The sequence below is a fragment of the Macaca thibetana genome, chromosome 3, assembly GCF_024542745.1.
Source record: "Macaca thibetana thibetana isolate TM-01 chromosome 3, ASM2454274v1, whole genome shotgun sequence".
In the NCBI taxonomy this organism is placed as follows: Eukaryota; Metazoa; Chordata; class Mammalia; order Primates; family Cercopithecidae; genus Macaca; species Macaca thibetana.
Window position 1 is genome coordinate 89,052,955 of NC_065580.1, and position 16,848 is coordinate 89,069,802.

Sequence of the window (16,848 nt, forward strand, 5' to 3'; positions counted from 1 at the left end):
TTACCAGAAAGGCTTATATCATGACTGTCTAAACGTTGTATTATTGGCACAGATTCAAAATTCAAAATTTTGAGTATTATTTTAATCCTTCTCTTTTCTATCAACTGATTTGAATCACATATATTTAAATGTTTGAAGGCCAATATATTCTACTATGTAATGATCTACACATTTTTGAGATGTTACAATAATTCATGATTCATTTGAAAGTGGAAAAAAGAGTACTTTAGTTTTACTCTAATGTCTAGATATTTAAAATATTGTTGTGGGACTGGGCATGGTGGCCACTGTAAGCCCAGCACTTTGGGAAGCTGAGGTGGGAGGATTGTTTGAGCCAAGGAATTCAAGCCTGGGCAACAAAGCAAGACCTTATCTCTCAAAAAAAAAAAAAAAAAAAAAAAAAAAAAAAAAAAAAAATTAGCCAGCCATGGTTGTGTGTGCCTGTAGTCCCAGCCATTGAGGTGAGAGGATCCCTTGAGCCTAGGAGGTTGAGTTTGCAGTGAGCTATGATTACACTACTGCACTCCACCTGGGAGACAGAGCAAGATCCTATTAAAAAAAAAAAAAGTAAATGGCTATAGGTATTGAAATACAAAGGTAGCCCCATTATCATAGAACCTGATAATCATGGGTTCTCATTTCTCAACCCCCATATTGGTTTAAGTGTTTTTGTTCATGTAATGCTATATGCATGTTTTGAGTGAAGTGCATATTTTAAATGAAATCAAATGCCTGAAGTTTTTGAATATTACATCTGCTGAGTGTTTTCTTCCTAGCTTTTGAAGGGGATGGCATTAACTTATGTTTGTGGATTCCCTATTATTTGGCCCTTAGAGCCATTTAGCTCCTAGATTTTAGTTTCGTTTAACTAGGCCTTGATTTTTGAAGTCAATACGTAATTATTCATAATAGAAATAAGTAAAAAGTATTAACCAGGCATGGTGATTCATGCTATGTCTCAGCTACTCTGAAATCACATGAGAAGACTGCTTGAGCCCAGGAGTTTAAGGCTTTAGTAAACTATGATTGTGCTATTGCATGGCAGTCTGGATGACAGCGCAAGACCCCACCTGTTAAAAAAAAAAAAAAAAAAAAAAAAAAAGGAAAACGTAAAAAATTTTAGTTCAACTCGGGTTTTGAATTTAAAATAACTAAATTTGGGTTCCAAAGGGTCCCTTCTGCTTATAAGCAAGTACCATTGAGAACTTCCTTCAGACATAGCCAAAATAAGAAGACAGCAGTCCCTGCTTCATTACGAAAAACAGATTGTTACAGCTTCAGGTGAAATAACTAATGTTAGCTTATTGATTTTTAAATAGACTGTCCCTGCCATCTGGAGAGAAAACATTAGTTGGGGGGAACGCATAGTTTACTGAAGATATTCCTAGGTTCGAATTATATGACGAACACAGACGTAATTCAGTATACCTAATGAAGGCTCTGTATTTTGTGTGAGTGTTGTTATTAAGCTTTGTTTCTCATATTAAAATGTCAGATTTAGCTTTACAAAAAGGATATAGCAAATAGTCCAGCATAGTCCACCACCTTCTTGTTCATTATTTCCATATTTTATTTGGCAGTTAGGAATCATTGAATTGTTGAATATAAATGGTTTGTTTAGCACCTGGAGAGTGATATTCATATGATGAAAATTTCCATTCTAAGTTTTCATATTTAATTTATATATATTTATTATATGTATTTATTTTTTCTTTAAGAAACAAAGCAGACTAATGATTTTTATATTCTGTTTTATAATGTTTATAACTGATCTTAGTTCAGCAATACAGAACTCAATTATTTTAGTTCAGAATATGGAATTCTAAGTAGTCCCTCAATCATTTAGTCCTTAATTTATGTATTAATACTATATTATAATCATAATGACTACTGTATGTTGAGTACTATTATGTTATTATCATAATGCCAGGAACTTCATATTTACTATTTCTAAATATTAAAGCTATACTGAAAGGCAGATGTTAATATCCCCATTTATAACATGAGAGAATTGTGAGTCAGAAAGGTTAAGTAACATATCCAAGTTGTACAGCTCTGCATAGTAAGTGGCAGACACAAAATTCAAATCAAATTCTGTCTCAGTCCAGGCCTCTTATCCATACAATAAGCCACATTATTTGAAATGTTATTGTCTTCGTCTCTTTTGTGTTGCTGTAACAGAATACCACAGACTGGGCAATTTATAAAGAAAAGAAATTTATTTACAGTTCTGGAGGCTGGGAAGTCCAAGAGCATGGTAAGGGCATCTTGTTAGGCCTTCTTATTTCATCATCCCATGGTGGAAGGCAGAAGGCAAGAGAGCATGAGAAAGCAAGAGATGGCTAGATTTGCTTTTAGAACAAACCCATTCATGATAATGGCATTAATCCATCTTAAAGGTCCCACCTCTCAATGCCATTGCATTGGGAATTAAGTTTCCAACATATGAACTTGAGGGCAAACTATACCAGTTATATAGTTCTGTTTCATAAAAAAGAGATGCCATGATTCTCATGAATCAAATTTAAATTAATATCTGAAGCCAAAGTTTCCACATTTTCCAGAATATATCTCTCTGATCTAGAAAGTATATGATCATAAGGCCCTTCCTTCAAAAGGCTTAGACCATGTAGGATCTCTTTAAAACTGAAAAGATGACCTTCAACTCGATGAGAATGTAAGGTGGAACTTCTTTTTATTAGAGCTTTGATGTTCTCAGAGTGTCTCATCAATGTGTTTTGCAGAAAAACTGTAATAGAAGCCAGTATGGCCATTAGACAGAACCAGGGAGACCATTAGGAGCATAGAAACAGTTGTTAAAATTGTTTTCAGTAAAAATAGTTTCAGTATAGAAATGGAAATGTTTTAAGGAAATTATCTGGACTCTTGAATGTCTAATTCCTTGTGTTTAATTCTAGGAAAATAAAGCATAATATAATGTATAATCTCCATGTTTTATATTGATAATATGAAACTTATGTATGGCTATAATTTTGACCAGAAAAAATATTGGATTTGGGGAAGGGTGGTAGGTGGAATAGGGAGTGATAATGCAGAAGATGGTCAAAACTGTGTGCCTGACATTTATTTGTGAAAGTAAGTATGAATGGAAGTGTATAGTTATGAAATGTTTTATCTACATTTCTGTAGATTTATATGTATCTATTCAACCAACATGTGGCTTTGCCAAGGAGATCGTCTTTGGGGAGTGTTTTGGAGGTTGAAAAGGATTTGCTGCTTTTAGCTCCAGAGAACATGGCGCACCAGCAAGCGCGTCTATCTCCCTTCTGTGAGCTTACCAAATGCAGAGGCTTTTATATTGGATACAAGGAAAAAAATACAGAAGTAGGCTGCTTATAAAAGAGAGTGATGCCTAAAATAAAGGCATTGAAAGGTTGAAAATAAAGGGAAAGAAAAATATCTACCAGGCAAATGTGAATAAAAAGAAAGTCTGTTGTAGTATTCTTGAGGCAAAAGACATCATAAGGGACAAAGAAGGACATTATATATTGGTAAAATGAAAAAGAATTTCCCAAATGAAAAAGAGTGAATACAAGAACATCATGTTCAGAGACATGGAAGAATGAAAAATATGTGTGGGTAATATCCAGGAATTGTGTCTGTTGCATGATATTTGCAAAAGAAAGTTAGGGGTTAAACTCCTAGGTCAGGTGGTTGTCAAAACTTGAAAGGCCTTAGAGTGTGTTTGCCTCTGTTCTTGGCACTGAAAGAAGAGAACTCCTGAAATAGAGAATATTCCATAACCATAGGATGTATGATACAAACTTAGTGATACGGCCAGTTGTAAATGTTTGTATTTAGATATATGCCGTTGCTATAAATACTTTTAATCTGTCGAAACATAAGTAAAATATGTTTTAGGTGCTTGCTATTCCTTAAATTCAATAGTTCACACCCAACTAGATTGAATTATGAAGTCAGAATTGAATTGCAACATTAACCAAAAGTTGTTGCTATTTTCAGTGGCAAGCTTTCTAAAATCCTCTTGATTTAACTTGGTTATAGGTCATGGTGTGGTATGGCACATATCAACTTGACCTTTGTAATAAGAAATGATGTAAAAAGCTCTGAGTTGACTTTTGGTATCTGCTACAATTATGTTAGCAATAGAAACTTAGTCTTATCACAGCTCTCAAATGTAGTATATATTCAGATGCTACGTATGACAGAATTTTTGGTGTTCAGAATTTCCAAGTTGATAAATATAAAATATGCAGCTACATAAGAAGGAGACTTATTTTGTAGAATAAAATAAACTTTTGATTCATACCAAGTAGTAAAGATCAGAATGCTAATCCTTCTTAACTGGACTTCTAGAATTTTTTACTTTCATAGCCCTCTAGCTAAAAATATTGTTTTCTTGAAACAGAGTTTTCCATTAAGTTTCTGATCCTGTGAACACCTTGTATGTACATAGCTTAGTCAACATAGGATGGGTTAGTCAGTGTTAACTTGCATTTCAAAGTAGACACTGTTAAATAAAGAAAATGGTGCTCCATTATCAGCAAGAACCATTACATGCCACTTAAAGGAAAAGCAAGGATTCCTAGTTGATGTGTACTGATACATTCAGGCATATGTAGTACATATACTGATGCAAAATGGTGTTAAGTTGCCTAGTTTTCTTATGTGAAACATTAGTTTTAGGGTCGCAGAAATACTGTTTATACAAAGTATAAAAATTGTGTTATAAGTTTCTCAAGTGACCTTTGAAGGGAGGCGAAGTTGGGTCTGAAGCTGTAATATATTTCTTCTAGAATTTTGAGTGGAAATGGTGTATTCAGTGAAATTCATGAGTTAAAAATAGAGCATGAAGACATTAGCCAATGCAGCTGATAACCGGAGTTTTCTGGAAGCTCTGTCATGACTGCAGGGTAAACTAAATTCATTACTGTAAAGCAGAGTTACAAATCCATTTTTATATTAATTTCTTAGTGCTGATATCTGCTATAAATGCCTCACAAGAAAGATATTTTAATACTTTGTTCATTCAAATTTTACTAGATAATGATGGTCACATTGAGATCATTTCTGCTACAGTCTGATGCCTAGTGTTTTTCACTGGTTAGTCTATGTTGTGGGCCAACAACAAGGCAAAGGAAATGCAAAAAGTGAAAGTGCAGTTAAACTGCACTTGCTTTCAATGAGATTCTTTATTCAGTTATAAACTTAGCTTTTAATTATGGTTTCTTTTTTGTTATTAAATTAATATTCTAATAAGAAAGTACAATGAAATATTAGAGGTTGAATAGTATATTAGTGATTTACTCAAGATCAGTAGTCACTTAATACATTCATCTAAAGAAGGAATCATTTATTCGTTGTATAAATATTTATTGAGTGACATAGTATGTGTCAGACTAAGCTCTGGTGATACAGCAGAAAGCAAAATGGACTATTTTTTCAAGTTGATGCATGAAACTTTTTATAGCTCTGAGTAATATATATTTAATATATAATGTTGATATATTAAATAATTCAACATTTAATCGATTATATAACTTTCTTTAGAATTTTTACAGTTTCTTTGAAAAATAGATGAGTAACAGCTCTTTAACATTTTAATAATCATGAATTAAAGGTCCATAGAAGGATATTTTTTGTAACCAGTTATAGTAATAATAGCTAGTATTTATTGAATACCTGTTTGCCAGGTATTATGTAATTCTCTGTCATCCTCATAACAATCCTGAAAAATGTATTATTTTGAATCCATGGTTATAAATTGAAATTCAGGGAAGATTTGAACAAAATTTAGTTACAGACTTTCTTATCAAACTGTATAGTAATCACCTTGATTGTATTGCTTCTAAAACTGAAAATTCCATGAAAGTAGAGCCTGTGTCATTCTTGTATACATTTGTATCTTCAGGGCTTGCACTGTGGCTGTGAAATAGTTGATATTCAATATATGAAATAACTCACTTCCATAGAAAAAATAAACTTCCCTTGATTCTATCAAAAGACCATTAAGTTTTACTTATCTCTAATTACACGACTGCACAGGGCCATATTGATTTCTCCTCCTGTGCTGGCTGCCTTGACCGCTGCAGGGAGGGGCAACTGGAAAACACTCAGAAAAAATAGAACCTGGAACAAAGTGGCTGAGCAGGGAAAAGCTGTGCACATATGCCCATCACCTTAAGAGTACAATGCTGCTCTCATTCGCAAGCTAGGGAATCCGTTTCTGAACAATCGACCTTAGTCTTTCATACTCTGAATATTAATAGCCTTGTTCTTACCTAGCCTTACCTAGTCTAATTATTTTCATTTAAAAAATTGTTTTCTAAAAATATTGGCTAATTTGAAATCACACCAAAAGACACTTTATTCTTTTATATTTTTGCTATGTAATTCCTGCTTTTGAAAGGATGATCTCATCTTACGGTTCTCAAACTTTATTGTGTATCAGAATTACTTGGAGGGCTGGTTAAAATACAGATTCCTTCCAGAGATTCTGACTTGGTTCTGGGGTAGGGACCAGTAAATTGCACTTCTAGCAAGTTTCCAGGTGATTTTGATCCTCTGTAATCCTCTAAAAATAGAATAAATCTTGGCTCAACACATCCCATTTGAAGGGAAGAGTTATTGTCAATCACTGCAAGGCCAATGATTCTAAAGTTTTTGTTGTCGTTGATTTGTTTTGCTTTCACATATAACAGTCTCCCTGAAATTTCAATGCCAGCGTGATTTCTCAGACCCTTTGCCTGCTGTAAAATCTTTCCTCAGATGAGGAAGATTTTCTCAGAAGATCATTTGTTATCTAATTAGGCTTTCTAAATGGGGAGAAATCACTTGTTAATTGACTATCCCTTATTCACATAGAATTGATGCTGTTCCTCTAAGAAACAGAAAATTCCGGTAAATAAGGTCTTCAGTTGGAACAAAAGTTAGTACACTGTACTTTCCCCTCCATCCCATTCCTTGGAAGTCTAACAGAGTCAAGCTCCCTGACTGTAGGCAAATGCACATAGTTTTATTGCTGTAACGATAGTTTGAGGAATGTGAGGTTGGGAGAAGAGGTCACATCAGTGAGTGAGTGAGTGAGTGAGTGAGTGGAGGAGCACCAGTTATTGGTGAGTAATTTGCAGCACATGACAACTGTAGAGCACAAATTCAGTATTTGAGGTAATTAAGTTTTAAATCTTACTTCATTTAGATTCCAGAATCATAGGGTTTGTTAATACATGAAAAGTCTCTGCTTGATTACAGATGAACTGAGGATATATCATTGTGGTAGAATAAATTGGGGTTACACTACCTCCCTTGCTTGTTTCCAGTTATCTACTGAGATTGATTTTAGAAGAAAGCGTATTATAATCCAGAAAAACACAACTTGAACTCCATAATGTCTTGTGTTGAAATCCCAAAGGATGAAAATATAATTCTGGAAAAAATAATAAAACATTCTTTATATTTATTTACATTTTAAAAGGGGGTTTATTTGAGAAAAATAAAAACAAAACAATACACTGTACACAATAAAATAGGAAAAATAGCACATATTTTTACAAGCAAAACCACTCAGGTACACTAGCAACAGTCACTCCAGTATAACAGTTATGCAGACAAACCGTATTTATAAAGAAATAGGTCAAAAATGGAAATGTATAAATGCATATCACTGTGGTTGATAATTGTGTGCACCCAGCTTTATATAACTGTAGTCATCTGAAATCCTGATGACCAAGCTAAGCTTTTTGGCAAGATGGATCAAAAAATGCAGTGGGTCACCAACACATATATAGTTACCCAAAGAACCGAGATCCTGATAAATTTTCTTTCACAAACACAGACATAAAAAATCTTTCTTTATTGAATAAATTTCAACATGTTTGGGCACAGAGACAATGCTTATATGCAAAGTCAACGTTGTTATAGTGCACTTCTGGTGGAGTCAAATTTCTGATGTCCAAGGCATTGGAAGGGAAGTCTGCCCTAGTTCTCACAGAGAAACCAGTTCCCCTCCTGTGTGTTCTATATGGGCCCCCGGCGGATCGCATGGTGCCTGCTAACATTGAGGGCAGGTCTTCTTCACCTCATCCACTCAAACTCACACACTAATGTCATCTGGAAGCACCCTTACAGACACACCCAAAAAATGCTTTAATAGGTTTCTAAGTATTTAATCAAGTGATATCTAAAATTGAATCCACAGGTCAACCCCTTGTCAACTTAGCTCCCGTAAGTATCTCCCTAATCATACTTAATTTCCAAATAAAGACTGCAACAACCGCCTAACATGATGCAACTAACATGATGTAATGATCCTGCGTATGACCAAAAACTAATCCCTTTCTCAGAATTCAGCTTTCAAGATTTCATATTCGAGATTTTAATATTTCGAGATTGTCATTTTCAGGATTGTAGACGTGAGAGATTTTAGACCTAAGGGATTTAGACTTTAGGGATTTTGTATCTTTTCAGATTTCAACATTCGGGATTATTGCATGTGGGATTGTGTCTTTCAGAATTATGATCCAAATCCATTTTAGAAAAGGTCATTGTGAGCTAGAGGTCTGAGGATATTTCTGGAAATATTTTGGTGACATACAGGTTTTTTAATACTTCTTTTGGCCTATATGTCTGCATAAAAAGAAATGGGATTATGATAACTTTGAAATAACATTTTACATTAGGATTTAATTCCCACTCTCATTTACTATTAAATTGAGAACCTGGGGTTTTTGGCCCTTGTTATTTTTTATTCCTTTATCTTTGACCTATATGTATATAAAATATAATATTTGGATTAGTTTCCAATAAATGCTTATTTAATTGAATTTGAATTTATTATATTGAAACTTTTTAAACTACCCATCTGTCCTAGCCTGACATTTGTGTTAGTTTGTTATAGTTCTTGTAATAGAACATGTATCTTTTCCCCCAAAATTAGTAAAATGTAGTTTTATAAATAGCCCAAAAGAAACTGAGTCACATTTCTTTACTAACATTACTGAGATGATGTGAGAAGAATTAACTCAACATTCTTAATAATGGAAATGTAGTAATCAATATAGTTGATGGTTGTTTTGATGATACTTATTTTTCTTCTCAGAAACAAGTGGGTTTTCTGTAAGTATCCAATGTCTTCTCACTCTAAAATATTTTTTCATTATCAAGAGTTAAATAAAAGAGAAGATTGCTGATGGAAAAACATGCTGCAAGAATGCAGGGATGAAATGTAAATAAACCATGTTAAATAATGGTCAAAATGAAGAAGACACATTATTTGCAGTATTTTGTGTGAAATGCCCTATCCTGGAACCTTTAATAACTAGGATAATTACGAACTCAGTTTTCTGGAGTTGTATTCTGTTTCTTATTCATTATTATGAAAGCTGAGAGATCTTTTTTTTTTTTTTTAAGCAATTGTGGTTTGAAGGTGTAATTTAAACTTAAAAAGACAAAAGATGCATAGGCATATTATATCACTATTGTGATTTTGTTATCCTTTTTATATGTTCATCATAAATTTTTGTATTCTGTTAAAAATCACTCTGAAACAGACAGTGGTTCCATTTTTCATGAGTAGATCATATTAAATTTTATTTGGAATATCTCAGATAATGATTTGTATCATGTTGGTAAGGGACAAGATGGTGAGACTGGATAATACAAATGCTAGACTTATATGGTTAGTTATTAATTACCTGTATTTCCTTAAGCAACTCTCTTTAAAGCCAGACTCCAATAGTGAGTTCTTTTGTAATCAAGTCTCCTTAGTTTCCTCATGAGTAAATTTCAGTTATTGTTTTTCTTAATATAATAAGTTCTTGTTCTGATCTCACCACAAAAAAAAAAAGTGGTAACTAGCTGAGTTGATGGAGTTATAGCTTGATTATGGTAATTATTTCACAAGGTATAGGTATATCAAATCATCAAATCGTACACCTGAAATATAAGGAGTCTTGATTTGTCAAATACACCTCAATTTAAAAAGTGTTCTTTAAATAAATGTTTTGTAGAAAAAAAAAAAAAAAGTTCTTCAAAAGAAATCTTAAATCTCCAAATGTAAACAGGGAAAAGCGGAACTCCCCTGGTTCCACGGAGCACCTTTTTTTGAGGAAACTTAGGCAACTCCAGGTATTCTATGTCATGAGGCAGAGTTTGAAAACTACAATTGACTCTCTAAACTTCCTCCCGGGTCTAAAATGTGATGATAGTCACTATTTCAATACATCATCCTGAAAGAAAATTGTTAGGTCCACACTGTTTCTATCCTTTGAATTTTACACGTAAATTTAGAAACCAAAAGTTTATTTGTAATATCAGATGGAATCAGATCATTGTTTTTGGTTGGTTGTTTATTTTCCACTGACAGGAACATAAGATTTTGTTGTGTAGCTTAAATCAACTGCAGTTTGGAATATATTTTTTTTAAAAATTGTAACTTATATATCCAAATACAATTTTTCAAGAAGTATTCAGTAGAAATTAATCTGTGAAAGAAAAGGAAATCAGCAGTGCCTTATTTGATGAATGATTTAACATGCTTATTTCTTTCCTTTCATCAAAACTCTGTGTCCCCTTGTTTGCCCCCTCTGACTTCATACTCTGGAATTGACTAAGATCCCTCTTCCATCGGATTATTCTGAGAATCTTGAAATAATCTGCTTTTTCCTCTCTTTCCCTGTTGCTTCTGATGCCTTAGAATTACATTTTCCTTGCTGATTTAGTTTAGAAAAGAGAAAAGAGCTTCCATGACTAGTAGATTATCACTTTTGGGTTTGCTCTTGGAAGTGACAAGATGCTAGGATCCCTCTTTGGAATGTAAAATTTATCTCTTATATAGAAATGATATAAATGTGCACCAGAGACTATAAAACTCTGATACTATCTACTGTACTGTATAGCTGAATGCCACAATGTGTCTAGTAATCTACTGACTATCATAAATGCTATTTCTACAGAAAAGTTAGGAGGCCCATATTTCAGGCAACCAATGTATAGTTGAACGCAGAACAGTCATAGTTGGGTACTAACCATATTGGTTTATCCATCAACAGGTGCGTATGCTCAGAAATTCTGTATCCAAAAGAAATCAGAGTACTTTCTTTTCCTTTTGCAAGCAAATTGAATTTAGCCTGAGAAGCTGAGGGGAAATTTTCACATATAAGCCTGGTTTTGTGTTTTGTGTTTTGTTTTGTTTGTAGATATAGTACTAACTGGATGGATGCAATAAAATTCATAGGTGGTACTAAGATACAATAGGATTTGTGAAATGGACAATTGTCTTGCATCAATAGCAAGTAAAAAATCAAGCCTGTCCTTCATACAAATTTTATTCTGGGGTGTGCTTGTTTTCCAAAACTACCTCTACTAAATCTCCTGTTAGTCCTGAAACTAGAAGGCAGAAAAGCTTCTAGTGCTACAGCCAACTGCAGTGTAGCCTGAGAAACAGGCAACAAAAATAGAACACCAGGATTGCTGTGCGTGGGTGAGGCAGAAACCACATTATGAGCAAAAGCTTCCAGTATTATTTTAGAACCAATACAGAGCTCTGCACTTCTCTCCTCTCTCTTCCAAAAACACATACTACAAAAATAAAATGAAATGAAATGTATGTGCATTTGCCCTCTTAGAATTATGATTCTTAATTTTTTTTCTTGCCTTCCTTTCTTTGGAAGCGAATCGCCAGTATGGAAACACAGTGTGTAAAGCAAGCTTCGAGGGAGGAAAGAGTTAATTGCTTTTAAGGCCCTGCAATAGAGAATTATGGTTTGAAAGATAGAGGCTGGACAGCTGGGTTTGCTGGGGTATTTTTAAATGCATTAATGCAGGCTCCAATCACTCGGCCATGCTTGACCTATTTTTGGCTCAGGCCGACCATTGTTCTATTTCTGTGCCTGTGGGCCATGCTGTTGTTGATTCATATGCAAATGGATTATCACTAGCTTTAGCCAACTTGAGCTGAGAGAGACTGAGAAAGGGGGAAGAGAGGCACAGACACAGATAGGAGAAGGGCACCGGCTGGAGCCACTTGCAGGACTGAGGGTTTTTGCAACAAAACCCTAGCAGCCTGAAGAACTCTAAGCCAGGTTTAATTGGTTTCTTTTTCTCGTGGGTAGACTTAATAATTTTCTACTTATTCTGACAAAGAAATAACCCCGAAGCACGTTCCTGTTTCCCACCTGCTTGTAGTTTCCGGGATAACCTAAACTCCAGAGAGCTGTAGCATCCACTCTGTCCTTTCTGCTTTGCACACAGGTTGGTAACATGGGAAAAGTGTCCAGGTCTTTTTAAAAGTGGATGCCCGTTTGAGCAGAAAGGAAATCATTGTTGAAGTTGATCCTCTGCTGCTTCTCCTCAGGGAGGAGGGAGAGCCAGCGAGGGTAGCTCCTGGGGCCGGTGCACTGAGCAGTGATGAATGTTTCATGTAGCTGAAGTAAGAGTGACTGGAATATGCTGCAGACAATTTATGAGAGTGACTCCTGTTTTTCCTCAGATGGGGTGGCTGGACGAGAGCAGCTCTTGGCTCAGCAAAGAATGCACAGTATGATCAGCTCAGGTAAGATCCTCTTTCATAACTGAGACGATTTAGGTTTGAAAAGGGGCTGGCTTGGGAAATGCAGCTAAGAAAAGCACCTCTCTTAAGGAAATTGCTGCTTTTTCATGTTGATGTTGCTATTTTCTTGGTGCGTCTGTAGGGTTTAACTTAGATCCCTTCCATTATTGTTTCTGTGCATATTCAGTCTGCTTAGGGACAGCAGCTTCTGAATGAAATTGCAAACTATTGCTTCTGATGAAAGATGAGACTGAGATAAGTAAAATGTAGTTGGGGGTGTTTTGCCTTTACTATGCAACTAGAAAAAGGAGATCTGTACTGATTGTAAGCCTATTCTAATAGGACTTTAAAAATCAGGTAAGTTCATTTTGGGGCTTCAGTTTAAATTGCAGCCCCGCTAGCCTGACGATTTTATATTTACTGTGTGCCTACAGAAGCATATCTATTTATAGACCTACCTTCTAAAATGTGTTTGCTACAGAGTTATAAAGGTAGTTTTCTTCTTTCCATTATGTGGCTTTTTCTCATCAGCCCCAAATGAAACTGTTTAGGATGAAATAAAATTGTTATTAGCAGATGCTTATTTTAATTTTCTTCAAAAACATGTGGGAAGTCTAGCATTGTCAGGCAGATGTGATGGCATAACACACATGTAAATGTGTTAAAAGCAGGTGCAGCATTTTAAAGGATAATAGGAACAGATTCTAATTTCTAGTTTCTCAGGGAGATGAGCTGGTGGGAGATGGAGCTTGTCAGCCTTGTCAATTTATACTTACTAAATGAACATACTCTCCAGGCAATATCACTTACTTGTAATTATTGCCTTTCTTATTTATTTCCTATGGCTATTTCCTAAAGCTTTGGGAACTCTTTGTTTCTGTCCTCTTCTGAATGATTCAACCTAAAATTGGCTTAAAGTTCCCACTCAGATCCCACCTCCCATGTGGGCTTAATCGTAATTATAGATCACCGCCTAGATTTCCATGATAAGAATGCCACATAAAGCAGTGTTTACTTTGTAGAGCTAGGTGTGAAAGAAATATTCCACAGGTTGGCATGATGTCTGTTTTGGTGTTAATATACCTTCCCCATATGCGGATCTATGTTTAAAGCTAGTTTTCTTTAAACCTTGGTTAGTTATGATGATTTTAAGATCCTTCTGTTGACCCCATCTTTTCATGGAATCAGAATAAAATATCACTTTTGCACAATTCGGTATTTATACACTTAAGTGACAGGAGTTATGTTAATGAATAGTGCCTGCTTAACAAAAGCAAACCTACCAGAATTTCGGTACAGTTTATTCTTACAGCTGCAAAACTGACAAGGGCTCTAGGAGGGTTTAACAGGTGTGTCTCTAATGGGACTGGTCATTTAACTTAGCATTTTATTTTTAAAAATATGGATGAACTCTTTGAAAATAACTAGTTTAGAAATCTTGTCAGCACTATGCTTTATCCTTTTAGTCCTCACTTCTGTGTTACAAGTTCGATATTTTTTTCATGTGGTAGAAACATACATGCCTTCCAAGTAGCAAGTGTCTGCTGACGCTAAGGCTGGCTACAGGTGTTTGCAAGCTTTGCTTTTTTCTCCACATCTTTGATAATCACATACAACTTTGCACCCATTTCAGTAGAGATTGTTATTTTCCTAGCATTTAATGGTTTGTGTACAAAGCAACAAGATTTTCAGACAGGGAAGTGCTTCAGGCTGTCCATGCTTTTGCCAGTTCTACGAGAAGCAACGTTTAAGCACCAGCTAGCTATTAAATGAAAGGTAATGTAGGTTAACCTCGACTCCCAAAACCTGTCTGGTATAAATACATAATCACTAAGTTCTATTTATTTTTAAAATTTGAACCATAAAAACAATTGTACCCTTCCTACCGTGCCATATTCCTACCATGCCATATATTTCATATGTGTTCTTAAATTTAATTTACCTAGTCTTTATTGTATACTTCCTGTGAGACACTGGCTCTCCAAGTTGTACTCACCAGAAGCACTTTACAAAATATGATACCTAGATTCCACTCCCAGAATGTCTGATTTAATTGGTGTGGGGAACAGCGTGGGGATTGAGGTTTTAAAAATCTCCCCACCTATTTTAACCTTCAGCAAACTGCGATCCACTGCTGTAGGGCTAGGGAACGGATGGTGATGCTGGTGAACTACTATCAGTAGGGTTTGTCCTTTAACTGCTAAATTAGGGGTGTGTTTGTCTTAATTTAACTACAAATCTTGTTCAGCTCCCTTTTGGACCAGTGGTCTGGATGTGATTCATAGGCTTAGAAGCAGAGTCTTTAGACTTGAAAGAGAGACAGGATGCCTGGTAGCAGTGCAGAGGAGTGGAGAGAGCACTGTTCAAGGAGTCAAACACTCTGTATTCTAGCATGAGCTCCACTGCTAGCCAAGTGTGTACTGATTTTTTACTCATCTTCAAACGGATGAATAATGATGTCCTCCTGCTTGCCTCTTAGCATTCTTGTGAGGTTCAAATATATCAATATATATTTAAAACATATACTCACTATTATAATTGTTGTTTTTAGTGAATGAACCTAGGATCCTGATTTTCAATGCCATGTTCTAGATTATCCAGCTGAACAAGCCAGATGAGTTACATTGTAGGTCACATGGGGGAAGTGATCGTTTGTTTTGATAATCAGTTTGCCTTGGTTATCTTGTAAATCAACTATTTCTTTTGTTATCTTGGTTTGATAAGAGTTGAGATCTTTCCTATGCAGATTATGACTGTAGGTAAGAGTGGGGTGTGTGTGTGTGTGTGTGTGTGTGCTCTGTGAAATGTCTCATTATGTAATAAAGGCAAAGAAGTTGCACAGTATGTGATTGAACAGTGAACCCCAATGGCAGATTTCTTGAGATTATTTTTAAAACGTTGGTTCTGTCATGTAATCTCTTTAGCAATTGCTTTAGAGTTTGCATTTGTTGTTCTAGTTATATTGGATATTATGCACTAATATAGATGGTTTTTGTTCAGAGCTCTTTATATACTATTGGAAGACAAGTGTTTTTTTATTGTTGTATGTTTTTCTGACATTGGCTCAGCCAGGCTGAACATGTTTGGTAGAACCAGGTTCTATAATATTGTACTAATATATTTTAGTTTAAAATTCTATAATATTAAATCTTAGAATTCAGTATGAGTGACACAGTTTGTCAAGTGCATCCCTACTTTTGTGGCTTGTGTGGGCCAGTGTAAGTGATAACTGTGGCAGAAACTGAAGCATGTACAAATATTGACTCAGGTCACTCCGCAGGAGCTGGCAAGATTAGGGGTGTTCTCCCATTGCCAGGCATGTGGCTTAACACATTGGGCAGCAGAGCTATCCAGACAATATTGGAACAATTATTATGAAGGAATTTCCTAGAGCTTACAGAAGTAATGTAAGTTATATTTACAATAAGGAAAGCTCATATTTTGGCCATCTATTCTTATTTTAGGGTATAAAAGAAAAACATTTAAATCAAAATCCTGAAATTCTTTTATATGTCTTTACCCATTTTTGAATCCTTTTGTTCCTTAGTGTGTGGTGTTGAGGGGAAGGGAACATTTTAGATTCAGTAGTCACGTCACTTATGTCTACTTGAAAAGCAGAATCTAATTATGAAAATGTAAGTCTGTGAAATGTTCCTGTCATGTCAAGAATCACTTCTGGTATTCCCCATAATTACTGTTTTGCCATTCTCTAACTCAGGTTATCTTCACTTGCAAGTCTGTTATCAATTGAGATAGATGATAGGTATCAATCAGAAATATAATTATAAATAGGCTCATTGAGAATGGAGGCAAGAATGAGTATTTTATATTTCTAAGGATGACACAGAAGGCATAATTATGGTTATGTCCATTAAGTAAGAAAGTCCAATAAAACCCCTTAGAAGACTGAAATAAATCCAAATTCTGAATTCAAAAAATATTCTAAATGATGATTTTAATTTTGGAGATGAGCGATTTTTAAATGTGCCTCATAATTTCTCACTACTGATAAATAATGAAGTGAGCCCAAAATAGCATGTCGGCCAACAAACACTCCTTCCACCCCTGTCACCCAATATATTCAACAGTAACTGAGCAAAGAAAATGATATAACCTAACACAACATACCTCAGAGGCTAACAGCCAAGGAAAAAATGGATGCGGAGGTTCTTTGATCATAACGGAGAGACCTGCCTCCTGGGCTGTGTTAGAATTTTACTGGAAAGTTGACCAATTCCTGAGAATTCTCACTAAGATTCTCAAATCTGAAGAGAAGAAAACTGAGTGGGTATCCTCACCGTTTTGGGTGGTTCATGTTT

The 16,848-nt window shown here is 35.1% G+C and overlaps 1 protein-coding gene across 37 annotated transcripts in view; it reads left to right on the forward strand.

Annotated features, from left to right (window-relative positions):
* Positions 1 to 16,848, forward strand: part of HDAC9 (histone deacetylase 9) — a 927,498-nt gene that overhangs the window by 401,300 nt on the left and 509,350 nt on the right. For 32 of the 37 annotated variants that reach the window (XM_050783085.1, XM_050783089.1, XM_050783097.1 and 29 more), the window contains one exon: positions 12,470 to 12,532. In XM_050783085.1, the coding sequence (XP_050639042.1) occupies positions 12,470 to 12,532 (63 nt within the window). Of the gene's footprint in view, positions 1 to 8,828; positions 12,232 to 12,469; positions 12,533 to 16,848 lie in introns of those variants that run through there. The other 5 variants (XM_050783074.1, XM_050783072.1, XM_050783075.1 and 2 more) reach the window with 5 other exon arrangements.